The 18,805-nt window shown below is 35.2% G+C and overlaps 1 protein-coding gene across 2 annotated transcripts in view; it reads right to left on the bottom strand.

Annotated features, from left to right (window-relative positions):
* Positions 1-1,550: 1,550 nt before the first annotated feature.
* MOSPD2 (motile sperm domain containing 2) overlaps positions 1,551-18,805 on the bottom strand; it is a 37,619-nt gene continuing 20,364 nt past the window's right edge. For both annotated transcript variants that reach the window (XM_075057641.1, XM_075057643.1), the window contains exons 9-15: positions 15,354-15,524; positions 12,553-12,665; positions 9,119-9,215; positions 8,205-8,301; positions 7,488-7,617; positions 5,773-5,875; positions 1,551-5,246 (exon numbers count right to left, since the gene is read on the bottom strand). In XM_075057641.1, the coding sequence (XP_074913742.1) occupies positions 5,100-5,246; positions 5,773-5,875; positions 7,488-7,617; positions 8,205-8,301; positions 9,119-9,215; positions 12,553-12,665; positions 15,354-15,524 (858 nt within the window). In that variant the 3' untranslated portion in view covers positions 1,551-5,099. The remainder of the gene's footprint in view (positions 5,247-5,772; positions 5,876-7,487; positions 7,618-8,204; positions 8,302-9,118; positions 9,216-12,552; positions 12,666-15,353; positions 15,525-18,805) is intronic.

Below are 18,805 nucleotides of genomic sequence, written 5' to 3'. Positions count from 1 at the left end.
TTCTTTGCAGATCTAAGGAAACCACAATGGATCTGAACCAAAACCTATCAAAATTGCTTTTGTTCCCTCTCCTGGGCCCAAAATTAGGGGAACGCTTGCTCTAGAGGGACCATGTCAATAGCCTGCTGTGGGAAGAGCACATCACTATGTAGCATTGCTCCACCTTCCCCTCCTGACTTTCTGGATAAAACTGGGATGTGGGGCGAATCTTTATCACTTACTTTCTCATCAAGCAGCAATGCCCGTTTATTGTGCGGCTACTTCACAGTATACATACAGGTACTGGAATAACATGAGTAGATGTAACCTTTTACTTGTAGTTGGGTCTGGAACAGAAAGTACATGTTCAACTATCTGTTCCTTCTGTAAGTTCCAATAGACTGAGGAGCAAAAGACTTGGCCAAGTAAGTTTGTGTAGCTGTATTTATTTCAGGACCAAGGTCTGATCAAGACTAAAGAAAAAAGAGACACAGTGACTTAATGTTTTTGAAAAATGAAAAAAAAAGAAATTCCTTGAATACTTTCAAGGAAATCACTGCTTCTTGCTGGCTAAATTGCCATCAAGTGCTGGCATACCTCATGGGCTAATTAAGATGAACAAAACACAAAATTTACCATCCTTCCAACTTAGTATTTTTAACAGTACTAAAAAATACTCCAGAAGTATTTTGCAAAAAACCACCAAGTGGCAGTAAAATAATGAATACATTCCACTGCTGACCAAAGAAAATGAAAGATAAATAAACAGAACTAACATTTTTTTCATATTCAGGTTTTCTGACATTTCAACCAACTCCAATATAGTGCTAATATAGCACAACTGGTATTAAGAGAACTCAAATAGAACAGAGGGAGTATTACTAAAAGATCAAGAGACCCTGCACTGGCGTAAAGAAGAATGTAACAGTCCTTTGGGAGGACTACTGCTGCATTTTGGACTATGGTGAAGACCACAATGACTGGCAACTGATAAATAGGGTGGGTTTTTCTCCCCTAAGGGGCTCTGTGTTTGGACTTCATTATTAACTTGAGCAATACCACGAGAATGAATTGCCTACCGCAATCTAAAAAACAAGTGCTATTAGCTGCAATCACACAGCAATAATTGACCCTCTTCAGCTGTTAGCCCAGTAGGCTGATGCGCCAGTCCTGCGGATGGAGTGAAGGAGGAGTAATACCGAGTCGGTAATTCCTCAGTGAGCCATCTTCCAGGGAACAGGGAACAATAAGTCATGCACTTCAGAACCTAAGATGTTTTCTTTAACCTCAGAAAAGAGCACTCGACTTCCTCTTCTGGGCTAATTACAACTGATTAGTTCTTCCTAAACTAATACATATACTGTAAATACAGACATCTTTGTGTCTCGGACACAACACTCTATGGAACTACTGCAAGATCTAAACTAGTTAATTCTTACGGCCTCCTGTGATGCGTTTTGCAGAACAGCGTTGTTTGGTCAATTTTCAAATTTGTTCTGTTATTCTGACTGAATGTCCACTTTCACAATAAAGCCACAGGAAAAGAAAGAACTAACACTGTGTTTTATTAACAAACCAGCATTTATACCCTTATGCTGCCAGTCCAACTACACAGAAAGTACGAGGATCCCCAAGACAGTGCAGTGACTTAAAATGCCATGTACAAAACCCCATACAGTCAACAAAAACCACATAAACTTCTGGAAGCAGGGATAGATGTTTGAGAGAACTTGAATGTGGACATTAGAGAGAAATTGGTTACAGCAGGGAATCAGTGATGAAATAGAAAGGCAATTAAAAAGCATGCTCCTGGACCTGCTGCTCCCCCCCTGCCTTTTTTTTTATTTAATGTCTAAAATATATTATGCTTGTCTGTGTCTATTTTTCTAAAGAAGAAGAATTATTTGATATGTTAAAATACTATAATAAAGATTCCCCCCCCCCAAATTAGCCTACTCCAACGTGTTTTTTCCTTAAGATACTTAGATTTTGCATCTAATTAAAAAACTTCAATGTGACTGTGTCCTTATGCGAAAATCCCCGTTTTCACTATTAAAAAAATATACTTCCCATGTAAAATAGACTTTTGATACCTCTCTGAGCATTCAAATACACTGTAACATTAAACCACTGTAAATAATTTCAGGATGAACATCATCAGTGCCAACGTGAATGGTGTCACTGGAACACCACCTATTCCTACGGTTCGGAGCTATCCCACAGTAAGACTCTGGAAGTAGAGACAATGAACCAAGCACCATCTATGCAGTCTTTAATACTTTACTTAATAAAGTACCTAAGAACAGGGCACAAAAATTGCTTGCTAGGAAAAGAGTATGTGCTCTTTTGGAATACAAATGGCTCATTTTTAGCATTACAGTCATTGCTGTCTCTTAACTGCCTGTAAAAGCCAAGATTAACTGCTAATCTACAATGAGGGACAGGAAAATTAAATCTTGTATCAAATCCTATTTTGTGAATTGTCTAAGTTCTAAAATGCCCCAGCTTCATAAACTGAGTTTCATGTACTGTGAAAAAAAAAAAAATAAAAATTTGAAAATCTTTTGCCTGTTCTCTCAATTCTGGGTGTTGTATCAAATCATGTTACTGCTGTGCACTCTGTAATGTCAGTGTGCATTAGACACAAAACCTTCCAAAATGGACTGGCTGAAATCTGTGTTTCCAAGGGTTGGCAAACAAAGCCCGAAACTACTGACAACGGAAAACTGGGAAAATACTGACGGATCACCATGTGTTTTGTGATGACAGAAACAATGAAGTTCTCACAGAAGAAAAATACAGAGTAGACTACTCTCAACTTCTATTTAAGAAAAAATACTGTTTGCCTTTTTTTCTTACATATATTTTTCCATTTAGTGTGTGATGTTTAAATAATAGTTTTACCAAGCTATATATATATTTGTATTGTGTGGATTTGCATTATTTGTGCCACAGTGGTGTTTACATGCCAATATCATGTGCTGCATTACTATGTTAGGCACTCTAAGAATTCATGATCATCTATTTTACATTTGTCTGACAAGTATCATCACAACTTCTATTATACAGCAGACTATGGGTCATTACCATAATGACCCCTCCTTCATGTTAAATATCTGCAGACTAACAAGAGAACCAAAACCTCAGGAGATCCAACAATTTTTAAAAGACTAAACATTCAAGACTACATATTTCCTTGTATTTATTTTGTAACTGTATTTTTCTAAAACATATTAAAATAGAAAAGATGTTCATCTCATTCATCATACAAAGAAAATACCAACATAGTAATAAAATACTGAAATATACGAAAGCACCAAAACATTAAAATATTCATATTGGCAAAGACTCTAAGAATATATTTCTTGCAATTTTACAGTAAAGTGCTATTCAATCCACTCAAATTAAGGAATTGGCATTTTAATAGCATGGTTAGTATTACCTTAAGGTTACAAATTACTTCGTTACCTTCCTCAACAAGACAACAACCCATTTAGTTGGAAGCAAACCATTTGAGTTGCATGCACATGAAAATAACAGCTTCATAGCAACAGTGAACAATATAAGTTGCAAACTCATTAAGAAAACAAAATACTGAGCAGCAAACTGAACAGAAAGGAGATTAGTGAAAAATTAAGAAAATGCAGATGTGGTAAAACACTGCATAAATTAAGAAAGGACAGAAGACTGTGCACCAAACAGTTCTGTAGACTTGCCTTTTACATGGTAGTATTTTCAGTAATCATATTGCTGCTTTATTACTTAATCTGTTTATTAATGCTTTTTCTTTAAACTGCCCTTTTCTATTTCCTAGAAATGATACTACATCTACAACACACTGGAGAGATACTGTAAGCAAAAAGACAGAAGCAGAGTATGACCTTTATCTTTCCTTAATAATCTCATCTATTGAAGTCAGCAGATAAAATTAAATAATCTGTTACAAAGCCAATTTGTAGCAAAAATTAATTCTAGTCAAGAAATTATTTTTAGACCTCATTCAGAGTGAAAATTTTAAATGTATGAAAGATACCATCAGTCTCCTTTTAAGTGTTTATCATTTTAATATACATATTTACAGCAATGAGTACAAAGAATCCTTGTTAGCAAAGTTCTCACTAGCTTCATACACCATTTCCACAACAGTTTCTGAGAAATGGCAGATATAACACTTTTAGGTTGCCTTCAACAATATTTAATCTTCCTGACTTGACTTGCTTTTTTCATAAATTCATCTGTAATTTAAGCATATTGCACATCTCAGAATATGTTCTTACATTGACTAATTATTAGCTTTTTTATGAACCAATAATAGGTCATCAAAAGTCAACTCGCAACACTCCTTCCACAATTTAACTAAGAGTTGCTTTAAAAAAAAAAAAAAAAAAAAAAGAAGAAGAAGAAGAAGAATAGGAATAGTGTCTCATTATGATATTTCATTAGTATCTTTGGATTCAAATAAGGGTTATATTCCTGGTCAATATGGCTGTGTGTTTGTCATTTGGTAGGAAATATTTACAATAACTTTGCATTCAGAAAAAGCACAAAAATAAGGAGTTTAACCAATGAAAGCAATGAGCCTGAATTACCAAAATAATTACTAATAACAAATATCTTCCTTTATATGTACATAGATTATATAAAAAAATCTGTCTGTACTACATAATTTCTGTAAATTTTCCTGAATGAACAGGTTGACCTTTAGAATACACTAAGTTGACTGCTTGCACCTTCTATAAGAGCAATTCAGGATGTAAGAATGAATATGACGAAAAGAAATTAAATACTGTATTTAAAGTAGCTGAAGAGAGGGGAAAAAACAACCTAAACAGTTTTAAATTATGTTGTATTTGGTTTCATCCTTCCAGTTCAGTAGTATTTATTGAGTTGTACAGTGAAATTAAGTCCTAGCTCTAACATCTCCCTCATGCCCTGTTCTAAGTGTCAACTCTCAGTAATTTCCTTTGCTGGTCATTCATTTCTTTTTTTCCAGCAAATTGTATCATCATTGTGGGCTCAGAAACCTTGTTTTGGCAGTTCCAGAATCCGAGTGCAGCACTGGGATCTCTTCCCCTCCAACCAACCATGACAGGCAGTGCATCCAGTGCACAGCAATTCTTTTAGCTTCTCGGGGTATACGCCAGGTAGAAGCAGAAGGCAACAACAGTGACTGATAGTAATGATAAAACAACTGACAACTGCTGGAACCAGAGGCAGCGATCAATCTGCTCTTGAAGTCTTTTATTAATTTGCAGTAAACGAGTTAGCTGAAAATAGAAATAGTTTCATTAAATTAGAATTACTGCACATGAAAGTACTTTTCAATTTAGATCTATTTAGCCAGTAACTATAAGCACACACACACAAAAAAAAAAAAAAAAAGACTTCTCTTAGTGATCTCTTAGCAATACATTTTCTACCACTACATACTTCAGGAATCTGTTCCACTAAAGAAGCTTCAAATCTTAAGTTATGGACAGCCCATATTGCCTGTATCAAGCAGGTGACAACTTTACACTAGGAAACAAAAGATACCACTGAGGCTTACTGATAGCCCAGATCTGCAATATACATAAAAGGAATGAGCAAAGTGCAATGAAAGTCGTATTTTAGTAAACCATTACCATTCAACCAAATAATTAGATCATATCACTGTTTTAATTAATTTAAATTGCCGAGATTTTCAAATAGCATAATTTACGAAGTACCAAAGAGGTTTAGTACAAATACTTTTTATCTCTATCGTATTTTATAATTTTGTTCAATATTCAGCAAAAAGGAATACACTGTTACCTGTATATGTAAATCTTCATTGGTTTTTGCTGGAATATTAAATGCATTCTCTTTTAATGTCAGAGAAGAAGGCTTACTACTTTCTATGACATGACACCTAAGCCTGTGAAAGGGGAAAAAAAGCCACGCACCAAAAATCATAAATATAATGTAACATTGTATAATTAATAGTAAACAATCCATCTAACAGTTATTATATATGCTTTATCACCTGTTCTGGTTGATTAGTTTTCTAAATGACTATTGCAATGATAGTCTGAAAAGGTTTCCTCAGTCCACCAATTACGTTCTGACAGCTTTTGATATAGAAAGCAAGATCAAAATTATTTGCATGCTCAGTTAAAACATATCTTCACCATTGTAAATTCATAGCACAGGATGCACTGGCTTATTCAGTCAAATACTTACTACCAGAGATGCAACAATTTATTGAAGAGCAAAGAAAATCTAAAGTTTTTCTTTCCATTTTAAAACTTAGCAACAACATTCTTCATAGAGTCCACCTCTTCCACAGTTGAAAATGCAGGAAAAGAATGTCAAGCCACAACTGAAGGTAGTGGAATTCTATACAATTTATAAAATACAGCAGAAGCTCCTCTAATAACATGCAAGTCAATTAGTGTGCAAATAAATTTATTTGCTAAAGAAATGGTTAAATTGAGGCTGCAGCATTTTTCTATTTTAAGAGAAATGCTAAAACCTCTCCGGCAAGACAAAACAAAGAAATGGACAAACACGTGTAATAAAATCTAAGTAGACTCCTCAGATAAAGTTCTTGCACATATAATATTAAAGAGACAATAATTATGTTCTCTGCTATTTTTAATCTAGGTTTAATGAAAAGTAAAGGTCAGTTTTGTAATCGTCAGTAATGTACATACGTGGCACACTTTGCAGGTGATAAATTCAATGTTATCAAACAATCTCTCCCTATTGTTTCAGTTTGTCTTAAAAAAAATTGCAACATTTACACAAGGAAGCTTAAGGTCACTCACATGATGTAGATTTTGTTTAATAGGGAAGCAAGGGATAAGCATTTGAAGCAAAGCTAGAGCAAGACTCAGGCATCAAGTCTCAAAAATACTTCTTCCATGTTAACTTTGGCCATGGGAGGGGGGCGGTAAAGGCAGCTCCCCCCCTCAACACCCCCCCCCCCCAACAATCTAAAGTAAAAATACAGTCAAATTACTTTTTCTTAAAGATGAAACCTAGTGGTATTTTTTCACCATTAAATATGGAAAACACACATATGAACATGTGATAGGTTTTACAGAAATTTTCTACAAAATTCTGATTTTCCCTAGCAGAAAAGGAATATTTTTTAATATTGTCTAGAAAAGAGTTTTGGATTTGATGTCTTCTTTCCTTGCTTGTTTCTTTTTAGAAAACTCAAATAGCACATTCTTATTAAACAAAAAAATAGAAAATGTACTGTCCATGTGTATTGTCACATCCATTCACACTTTTTCTGCTTAACTCTTTAATCAGCACAAGAACAACAATAAAGAGAAGAGCATGTGCAGAATACCATGACATTTTATGCATTAGAAACACCTCTAATCAGTTAGAGCAGAAGCCTTAGCAATATACTTCAGTCAGTAAGCACACAACTGGGTTTTGAGAATCCTTCACTGATTATGATATGCAAGTGCTATAAATCAGCTAAATAATAATGGCTAAAAAAAATCCCTGTCAACAGAAAACAATATGCTCACCTGTGTTCCATCACTTTGGTCCTAGGGACTTCTTTCCAAAACTGAGTCAGTTCTGGTACACCTGCTCCAGAAGACTGGTCCATTTCTGCTGCCATTATAAGGAAACGATCCTGCAGAGAAGCTGCAAAACCTGCCCTCAAAAAAAAAAAAAAAAAAAAAAAAAAAGGCAAAAGTGTGCTTAGATAAGATGACAATATTACAAAGTATATACAATAATTTTTGAACAAAAGTGTTTTAAAATCAGAGTTTGTTTATTGCAGGACATCAGACAGTGACTCACTAGAAAGAAAAATAAGGAAATCATTCTCTCAAGCTCAACAATTTTGATGACAGTTTTCCCAAAATTCTACAGTTTCATTTTAACAGAACTAGTTTTGTCCGAACGATTCAAGGACAACTCAGAATTTGTAAATAGAACACAAGTGAGATGGCTCCCACTGTGACTTTTTTTTTTTTTAAGACTAGAAACAGAATGGGCTATAGACAACAGCTACTTATCCCTAAGAGGAGTAGTAAATCAGTAAGGGAAGTTACTCAAATGCTGTCTGACATGCATGGTTTTTTACAAATAGTAACACACTCATAAAACAATCAAGGAGACACGGGCATCAGTCTTACACCCCAGCAAGCACATACAAAGGTTAGTATCTAGAGCATCAGCCTTTTAATAAAACTTGTCCAGACTTCTTAAAAATTCTACTGTAAGATTTTACTTACCACCATGAAGAGAGACTATTATATCCAGTGACGTGCCAGGTTCACAGCTGCTGTTACTGGGTTTAACTCTGTATTTTTCAGGAGCAGTTGTTCTCACCTATAAACAAGAAATACCAAGCAAGCATATAGTAAATGCATGCACAAACTATGATTGTTTCATAACCTCCCTCATTCTGCAATAACTAAAATCCCCAAAAGCTTAAATATTAAGGCATTATAATACCTACAGTCTTTAAAATACTTTATTTTGTAGGAGTAATCAGACACCAGTATTTCACTTTTTACTCTCTCAACCATGTCTATCCTTTCTTTTCTAGCATATACTGGTTTTCTCTCTTATATACATACTTAAAAAGAGCCAAGAATATCAAACAGACTACCTGTTAAAATTTTTAACATGGACATATGGAAACTTTAGTGATTTATGTGTGCAGAGAACACAAAAGATGTGGTAGAAAACCAAATCAAGATGCAAGTCAACTCAGCATTTCTGAAGCAAACATAACTGCATTCATTCCTTTAAAGGTAACATTTGCAGATAGAGCTCCACCATTTTGGAGCATTACTAACTTGTTCCCAGCCAAGATTTAAAAAAGAGAAAAATTCTAAAAAGGTGACTTTTCAGTGCTTAAGCCTTTCTTTTTCAGGAACTATTAGCCTCTCACTAAAGAACGAACCATCATCATAGCTCTTTTTCAGTTAAGTGCTCCAGAAATTTGTATTACTGATTATCTGCTTTGGGGTGGTACACAACAGGCACAAATTCAGCCAGAAGATTTCTTTGATCTGCTTCAAGCATCACAACAGAATAAAAATTTAGACTGAAAAGTGGGTTTCATAGTATTTTTTCCTCCTTACCCAAAACAAGAAAATGTTAAACATTTAGTAAACCAGGTCACCTGTGAAATACTTACCTTAAAAGCCACTACGTTTTTAGTGACGTTTGTGAGAACTATCAAACATTTTTTCTCTCCAGTTTCTTTGGATCCAAAATATAGCTCTTCTGCTGGGCTAATAAGAAATTGAAGAAGAATTAGTTTCTTCAAATTATCTTTACAACATATCATAGAAAAAAACTCACCACACTTACAAGAAAATAAAATACTTTCAAACCTGCAGCTGCAGTCACTATAAACAGTTTTTCATCAAAAAAAGCTGTGAAAACTAATGCAGAAATTTTGTAGTGAAGCTTGAGGTTGACTCATGACCACAAGTGGACCTAGCTGCCTCAGCTGACTACTGCCCTTGACTTCTTCCAGCTGGAAGAGCATGGCCATCTGCAACAGCAGGAATAGCTAACAGATATCTACAGTCACTTGAGCCACTACATCTTAGAGCGGTATGTTAAGGCAAAGCGTGGTTAATTTTAAGTCATGCTAATCTTAAAGAGTATAAGGTGTTACAGACAGGGAGTAATTTCCACCTCATACATCTATCCCTGTAATGGGTATAGTGCACACATAAGAGGAGTAGGCAGTTATCTGCAAGTGGCAATCATTTCAACCACTACAGCTAAATTCACTTGTACTTATGAGTCAGTCTTCACGTACTTCTGGTGACGCATGCATAAATAAATGTATTGCTTGTTTTTAATATTCTTGTGTGATTAGGAGAATCATGCATGGAATTTTTAAAATCATATCAAACTAACACAACTCATTTTGGAACTGGAATAAGCATTCAAATGAACACTACTAGGCAAAAAGTAGGGCATGCTCATATACTCTTAAGTTGAGAGGAAGCTCAAGTACCAAGTGAAAAACTGTTTCCTTTCAGTATGTCACATTAGGAGTACACAAAAAACTGCCATATTATGCAGTACTACAGAACTGCACATTCTTATCACGTTATGTTTTTTTTTTCCCCTTCTCCCCTATTTAGAATGCCAATTTCATGTTAGTTTGATCTCCTCCTCAAAAGACCTCCTTTTACAGTACCAATCCTTTCTTCTCTCTTAAAACAAACCAGTGTATTAGCTGAGAAGAAAAATCCTTGGTGCTGGAGGGCAAGCCTGAACACTCATGCTAGAAGCAGAGTCCAACGGTGACTGTGTGTGTCGGGGAGTGCCTATGTTTTACAGTGCATTAGTCGGTCCACATGGCAAGGTTTTTTTTCTTCTTTTTGGTGGGGAAGAAGGAAGTGTGCTGAGTGAAGCAGAAAGCAAGAAACTGATGGATTTAAAACAGATTAAGAGGGTAACTATATCCCCTTCTCCTCCCAGATTTTTTTTGTTCCCAGAATCTTAACTGAAGTAATGAACAACAGTAGGGAAAGGAAGAAGTGTAGCTACAAAGTAGTTTGGTTATCTTAATACTGTACTATTGCAGCTGTGTATTACAGCAATTGCAAGATGAACCATGAGACAGGAAAGCATTAACTAGGATCAAAACAAGCCACAAAAAGAGCTCAAGGAAAGGAACATTCCACCACCAACTGTGGCTAAAGAAAAAGGAGCTCAAGGGCCACTGCTGTTTGCCTGTTCTGTGAACTCAACCAGCCGCATAGCACTGGGGTGGTGGGGTGTAGTTGTTGGGGGAGCTGGGTGTTTGATTTTAAATTAATACCCAAGCTTTTTAATTTTTACAGAAACACTACTTTCTTTACACTGATGTGTGGGGTAACCATTTCAGCTTGTACTAGAAATTCTCGCCTCAAAATATACCGCCACTGCCAGACAGTGCAAGTAAACTGCTGCTTTTTGTCTTACCAAATGAATTCATTTATTAGGGAGGAAGGTCAATAAAGACCAGTCTTTCACCGTAAGGTATGCAAGGCCAGAGCTGCTGTGCCTCAGCTTCCGGGGCAGGCTGGGGAAGGCTCCCTTCACAGGACAACGCTGGTATCAGCAAGGACACGAGCTAATTACACTGGCAGAGCTTCTTGCCTCCGAGTTAGGTGCCTGGGACTAGCTAGAAGTGGCACTATATATTATCAATTCAAATTTCAGTTCAGTGTCTTGAGAAAGATTCCAGGGAAATAAAAACTAGTTCTAGCTTCTACAAGAGTTAGAGTATTAATAAAGAGCAACAACCCCATATACTATTAAGATTTTACTTAAAAAAAAACAAAACAAAACAAACAAACAGCAAGGACAAGAGAGACACCAGTATTTTATTGGCCATGACAGCAAGACTACAAATATTAGCACCTCTGTACTTGAAGTTTACTCTTTCAGGTAATCTACATGAACTCCAACACTTCCTCGTCCAATGGTAGAACTTGAAATGTTTTAAGAGAAGAAAGGTACAGTTTGTGTCAGGGTTTTGGGTGTTGGGTTTTTTTTGTTGATAGGGTTTTGTTGGTTGGTTGTAGTTTCGTTGTGAGTTTGTTTTTTTTTAAAGTGGATGGAAGAACATAGCTGCTTTTGTCACAGGGACAGAAAATTTTAAACATTCTTTTAAAATCACAATTCTGCAGTCTATGCCTTTGCCCTGCTATACAAGAAGCTAAGTCTATACAGAGGAGGTTTTTGCACAAAGGACTATAAAGATAATTTTCACTGCAAAAGCAGGAAGATTTGACACATACAAAATATTTTTTATGCTAATGAGCATGTCATTATTCAAATTCATTCCAAAACTAATTCAGTACAGCACTTACAAAATTAGCTAAGGAATTACCTATAAATTAGATATTTTCTTCATTCATCTAATAGCAAACTGGAAGCGAAAATAAAAGTTAACATCTAAATCAATTTCTAAACAAGTATCTTAACCTGAAAGGTAGTGAAAAGAAAAAGTGATATTGGCCAACAGATTTTTTTTTTCCTAGTTTAGTGATAAAAAGCAGATCAACTGCAAGATGCAAGCATCTTGGATGACAATATTCTCAACAGATACACCATTTATACAGAGCACTTCCCACACAAAATAAATTGGACCCATTCATTAAGTTTAACTGGTGCAAACTACTAGTGTAAGCATTTACACCATCTTAAGTTCTTTAAGCAAGATTTAACAGTGCAAGCTGTCTTAGTAAATGCATTGTTTTTTCTTAAGCCAATGCAATCAATGTCAAACCACTGCTCTCATTACAGATAAGCACAGGTTTAACTAAATCCAATTACAGACAGTTTCTCAACATAAATGAAATCATGAAATGCTTCTATAATTCTATGAAACGTACATCTAATTAGTACAAAAAGCATGCCAATGGTGACACCAAAAGATTCACTAAAACCATGTAAAACCAGAAAAATTGAGCTTTGTAAAAATCATTCTTAAAAGGATGTTTATAACTTGTTTTCTTCTAATAGTCTGAAAAAATAGTTTATTTTGAAAACTAGCTAGTTCAGTACTCAAGTGTCCAAGGCACATTGTAAAAAAAAGTTAAGGAAAATTATTATTACCTGATATGTAATAAAGGTCCTTTAAAAGTGGTTAATGCTTTCTTTGCATTTTTGGGTTTGATCTCTGTTTTGTCAGTTTCCTCTGATTTGGAAATTTGTTCTATAGAATTCATCTGAGTAAAAATGATAGTTATAATGATTAACTAGAAGCCTGGGTTACACATTACAGAATCATGCAGGTATTTCAAAGAATGAGGAGGCTTATTTCAACAATTTATATATTACAGACCAAGCTTAATATGTATTAATTTCTTGAAGCTGCTTGAAGTCCATTGAATAAAATGATTTGTTATATAAATTACATAATGTATTAAACGTGCATGAAACAAAACCTCTGCTTTGTTTCTTCCATGCATTTTCCTGATACCAAGTTCATTATTTTTGAAAACTCCAGACACATTAAGTTATAGTACTTCAAATATTTAAGATTATAAAGCACTGATGCTATTCTTCCACTGCAAAACTTTTCAATTAAAACAGACACCCCAGTACAATCACTGCAACACTGAACAGAAAAGACAGTAACAATTCCACACTTTATTGTATTGCAGAGTTGCTAAACATGTCTTCACTGCTTTTAGATGGAACTCTGAAGTATTGGAGAGCTCAAAAGAAGTAATGCTGATTGAATTGGTGCATCCAAAACTGCAGATATCTTAGGTTCTGAGGGTCTTCCTCTATTATATTAATAAAATACATGTTAGCAGGCCTGGACATCTTATTGTAAAAAATGAAAGAACTCTGGAATTAGGTGCAAAATGGAGTTGGGAGGGGGACACAAAAGACTGAAAGAATTAGTGACATCATGACTCGAGATCAGCTAGCTGAACAGTTTGCTTAACCTTTTTTTTATTCCACTGAAAATACAGAGAAAAGACATGAAGAGAATTCAATTTATGTAAGTTTGAAGTATGGGAATGAAAGGAATACAAAATTTTATAGAAAATAGGTTTATAAAAAAGAAACCACAGAGGAATTTTTTTATAATTACAGTTATAGTAAAAGGTTAGTGTGTAAATACACTGCACTAGTTATGTGTTGGGCTTTATTCTACATAAATCTCATTAAAATTTCCATAGAAAACAGTACTATAGCTTACATTAAAGGTGGAAGCATCTACCTTTACTAACCAAGTTTACCACTCATGGCTACCTCTACTCTGTGGAAAGAAACAGGCCCTTCTATGGGATAAGAGGCAGCGTACATATATAAAATAAATCAGATCCATTCTTTGTGATGACAAGAATCTACATATAAAGACTAGCAGTGCAGTAAATGAAGACAACAATAGTCTCACAGATCACTTGAAATCTATTAGTTTGGAAGATGGCCTTATTAAAAAAATAGTTGAATATATATTTAGACACAGTCAAGTAAAAATAATTAACTTGGCAATAAGAAATGCCAACCATTCTGAGACAATAAGGGAGTATTTCTGAAAAACACATTTTGGTAAAGAACATAACACTGATGTGACAAACAATGGTCTACTTGCTGTGGAAGAAATGGCAAGTATTATTCTTAATTATGTGAACAGAAGAATAGTGAGTTAGATCATTGTTTTGCTTTACTTTTTACAGAAACAGTACCAACAACAACGAGATATAGTCTGAAATTTTAAAAGTACATTGACGGTAAGGCCTTAAACATGCCTTAAGATTGATACATGATGAGCCTAAATGTCAATCTTAGTTCATTGAAAAGATTGAATAGTAGCTTGATTACACTGTATAAAAGAGAAAATACCACAAACCAAATCATTATTTCTAAGAGTAAAAAAAGTAATAAATAAGATAGCTTACATAGAAAGCTAGATTAGCCAAGCAAACTAAAACCAAACACACACTGTATTAAGCACCAAAGCCAACTCAGATACTGAACAGGAATTCTCCATGTTTCCATATCTGAAAATCAGAGCTTAGAAGATGTGCTACAACCAAAACAAGCTACTGAGTCTATGGTCAGGAAGTCACCACGGTTTTGTAATGCTTCCTTTTGATCTTAAAGTCAGTGAAATTATCTTTTTTTAACAGCTGGCCAAGTTGCAAAGAACAGCTGGACTAAAGTGAGCTGTGTGTTTCAACTTATTCTGACAAAAAACTTAAAACGACTAAAAGAAACTAAGTGTAATATTACAAGTATTCTATTCCATTAAACAGAAATTTTGCAATTTATATTCCAAAATTAATTATGGCACTAAGGTGGTGAATTTCAGATTTTCCCTACTATTTTCCTATTTTTTTCCCTAAATATCACTTCATATGGACTTATGGAAAACAATGCCTTTCTATTTCTGGATAAACACCACTGCAGGAAGATTATATTGTAAAACAAGATTGATGGATTAGGGATACAACTTCTCCTGAGACTAAATGAAAACTTTTATATGTTGAGATTTTACAAGTAATTTAAGAAAACAAATTAACATCCAGTAAGGTATAAATCTTTAACTGTTAATATTTTCTCATGTACATACTGACTTAAGCATCTGAGAAAACTAGATGTACGTAAGATGTACACCACTAGATATCCCAAGGTTAAAAATAAACCAACTAGAAAGACAATCTTTGAAAACAAAAGACAGAAACCTTTTAAATTTTACTGTACAATTCACTATATTCCAGAGCAAGGTTGAAACTAAGTATAATTACTGGGTTCTTTTGTCAAACTGGAGGGCAGAAAAATATGTAAAAAAATAACCAACACAAAGTAAAAGCCAGACAAGAAACAAGAGTTATATGCCTCCTGTCCCACTTTGTAAGCATTTAACTAATCTTGCCTCAACCTTCAGAGTTAAATACCTTTTTCTGATTAAGGTTTTGTTCTTCATTCAGCTCCCCAGACTCCTTGGTGTCCGCATCTATCTCTTCTTTACTTTCATGCTCATCTTCACTAGTAATGGGCCCATTCTCACATAAAGGAGTTTGAAAATCATCATCAACCAATGGAGGATAACTGTACTTGAAAGAATCCTAAAACATAAGGAGATTTTTAAAGGACCAGTTATTTAAGAGGATGAGAAGTACCTTCTTTTTTTTTTTTTAATGAAATTACTATCAATTTTTTTTTTCCACAACTTGTATTCATCCATTTTAAGTTGGACCCCTGTGCAGAAAGCTGACACTACCAATAGTTTTTATTTTATCATCATTAATAGACAGATAAATACAGTCACCCAATGAAGCCAATAAATTTTAACTACTGTTACTTATAGTCACAGTAGAATTGCAGAATCCGGCCTATTGAGAATCAGCATTCAGTCTTAATGCTGAAGTTTTGTTCTGAGCTCTAGGAAACATGGTTTAAAACCTATGACAGTTATTTCTAATGTTCCAAAAGTGATGAAAACCTCTTTTTTTCTATTTTAGTTTCATAATAGCCACAGTTAAAAAATTAGAAAAAAAACACAAAAAAACAAAACCATGAAACAACCCCCCAAAATCCCTCAAGTTTAACCTAGAGTGTGGACCTTTAACATAACCTGCAACTCAGACCTCAGTCTTTAGAATGCCAAATCAATCTAAGGACCATATTCAAGATACCTGAGTAATGTAGAAGCAGCATACTTAAGTTCTCAAAGCCTCTACAGTGAGTGTCTTTTCTGTCAGAAGACCAGTAAAAAACAGATTCTGCTAACTAGAAATTCTCTTAACATTCTCAGAATAGTTTTCTTACTTCTAATGTTAGAAACAGTGTTTAAACAGGGATCTCTGTTCCTACTGCATTTTCAAACAGTTTTAAACCCCAGGTAAACTGAATTAGTCTGTCAGCTTTTCCAGTAGAAGAAAACAACATAGCTTTGACTTCTGTGAGGCAGACTAGAGCTATGCCCACAGTTCCCAAACTATGCTACCAGCAAGGAGTTAAAAGAAAAGGTGTTGCAAGAGAGCTCTCCATAAGCAAGTACATTTTCTCAAAACGAAGAATAATGTGATGTTAAGAAAAAAGGAAAAAACTTAAACAAGGCCATTCAAAGAAACCCCAAACAAAATAGCATATTTCCTGCTAATCTATAATCAAGGCCTATATCTCTGCTGTTCTTCAGGCTGAAACAGTCACAGATCTTTAGGTGACTGAAACAGGTATCCACTGGCTCAAGCAATATCCTAATAAGGACCTAAAGGACAAGCTTTAAATATCAGTAATAGACTAATTCACTATTAGAAGAAAAGACTCCAGACTGTTAGAAACATTACAGTAGGTTTGCAGAATACTGACATCCTCCATTTGCAAATAGAATATTGACATCCTCCATTTGCAAATACAAGGCAGAAATAGCCAGGTTACCCTCAGCCAAACTGATAAGCCTTTTCACTCCCTTCCAGCATATGATGAAGAGCATATAGCAAAGTGACCTTAATAAAGAGATGTTAATTTTGCTGCACATTTCACTTGACCATGTTAATCCACAATGCTAGACAGCATCTCATCATTGGGACAACTCAAAGTCTCAGGCTTCCCAATCACAGCCCATAAGTTTCAGTGGCATGGGTTTATCTACTAACAAGGTAAAAACCTCAGAGAGGTAAGCAAGACTGGATGTATCAAGCATTGAATAAATCTTTCTGTAGACTAATGGCTTTCTTTTATAGCAGATGTAGAGACTTTAGACTACTATGTTTGGCAATTGTGGTAGAGATACCTTAATCACAGTAATGGTATTTTCTAAGATTACATGTATGCAGTGGCCATGAAATCACAAGCAAAATGCCTAGTGAGGTCTTAACTTCATGCCACTGACCTATAAAAGGTACTTCCAAGAAAACAAGCTATGCGCTATCAATTCAGATACCTAGGTGAAGAACACAGCATTCTAGTTGCACACACTGTTCAATATTGGCACCAGTGGAGGTAATCTTGGGCAATTCATCCTTGTCAAATCCATCTCTGACAAAGGAAAACTGGGCAAATACAGAAACTAAAACCCTACTGTATGTACATGTGTTGCATCAATGTGTATGCTGTATGTACATTAGTCTTGCACAAAATGTTATTGAAGAGGCAACAAATCTTCCCGGCCAGTCAGAACCATGTATGCCTTAAGACTTGGACTGTTCCACCACCAGTATCAACAGCTGGAAATGGTAGAATGTGGGATACAACAGATTGGGAATCCAGGAAAACACCAACTTAGTATACATTTATTACTAAATTAAAACAATTAGTAAGTGGCTTTTGAGCACCTAACCCTAATTTTCCAGGCTACTTATCATTAGCTTGCTCCTAGATCTGTTTTAGGCAATTCTGACAAGTTCTCCAAGACAAACCTGCTATAAACAGAGGGACTTCTGTGCACTGTAGACAAGAACAACTCAGATCCAGGTACACAGTGTGTAGCCCCTCTTGATTAGCAGTATGGCAATAGCCACAGCCAACAGACACTCATCAGGACTTGAATGGAAAGTCCTGCAAAATCCGAGTTTGCTTTTCATAATTAGTTTTAATGCTTTTGATACTCTGGAGACACCTTTGTCCACTAGTTGTCTAACATCAAGCAATTAACTTTCCTCCTTTCTCAGCTGGCTGACAGTTGATTGAAGGATTTTCATGCTAAGAAAAGCATCAGATTCATCCTTTGCATGACAGAGTGGAAACAAAACATACTTAAAGATGACTTGACAGATATTGAAGCTTGAAGGCTTCTGATGGAGACACAGAACAGTTCCTTTGATTCAGCAAAACAATCATTGACTCCAAGTTCAACATTCTTAATTCTATTTCCAAAATGGATTTTTTTGTTAATTCCAAAACTAGTCTCCAACTTTGTTCTTGGATACCTAGATTCCACTGCACTTACATTTTCTGTATCTCCCCAAAGTAACCAGCCAAATGACCTGCTCCACTAGGTGTTTACATCTGGTAAGCCCTGGCTCTTCCAAGATGCATGCTAGTAGGGGACACACCAGAAAGAGGATGAAAGTCTAGTTTTGGCTACTGTATTAAGTATGAAGGACAAACAGATATGCTGTGCTCTTCACCTGCTTTATGCTAGTTGCAAATATGATGATCTGTTCCTAAATGTGTGGAAATCAAAAACAAGGAATCAGAAGGAGACAAAAAAAACCCCAAACCAAACACTTGACTTGAAAATGGAGGGAATTAATTTATGCAAGTCAGATACTGCCTTAAAAAAAACAGGGCTGACAACACTATTACTGATGAATGTACTCTATCTAGTTGCCTGAAGAGGAGCCAAGGTTAACCACCTTAAGAAAAGTTAAATTCTGAGAAAAGGTCAGCAAGTTGTCTGTCT

This window comes from Buteo buteo, chromosome 25 (genome assembly GCF_964188355.1).
Source record: "Buteo buteo chromosome 25, bButBut1.hap1.1, whole genome shotgun sequence".
In the NCBI taxonomy this organism is placed as follows: Eukaryota; Metazoa; Chordata; class Aves; order Accipitriformes; family Accipitridae; genus Buteo; species Buteo buteo.
The sequence above is the reverse complement of the archived record's forward strand: the minus strand, read 5'-3'. Positions and strand labels throughout refer to the sequence as shown.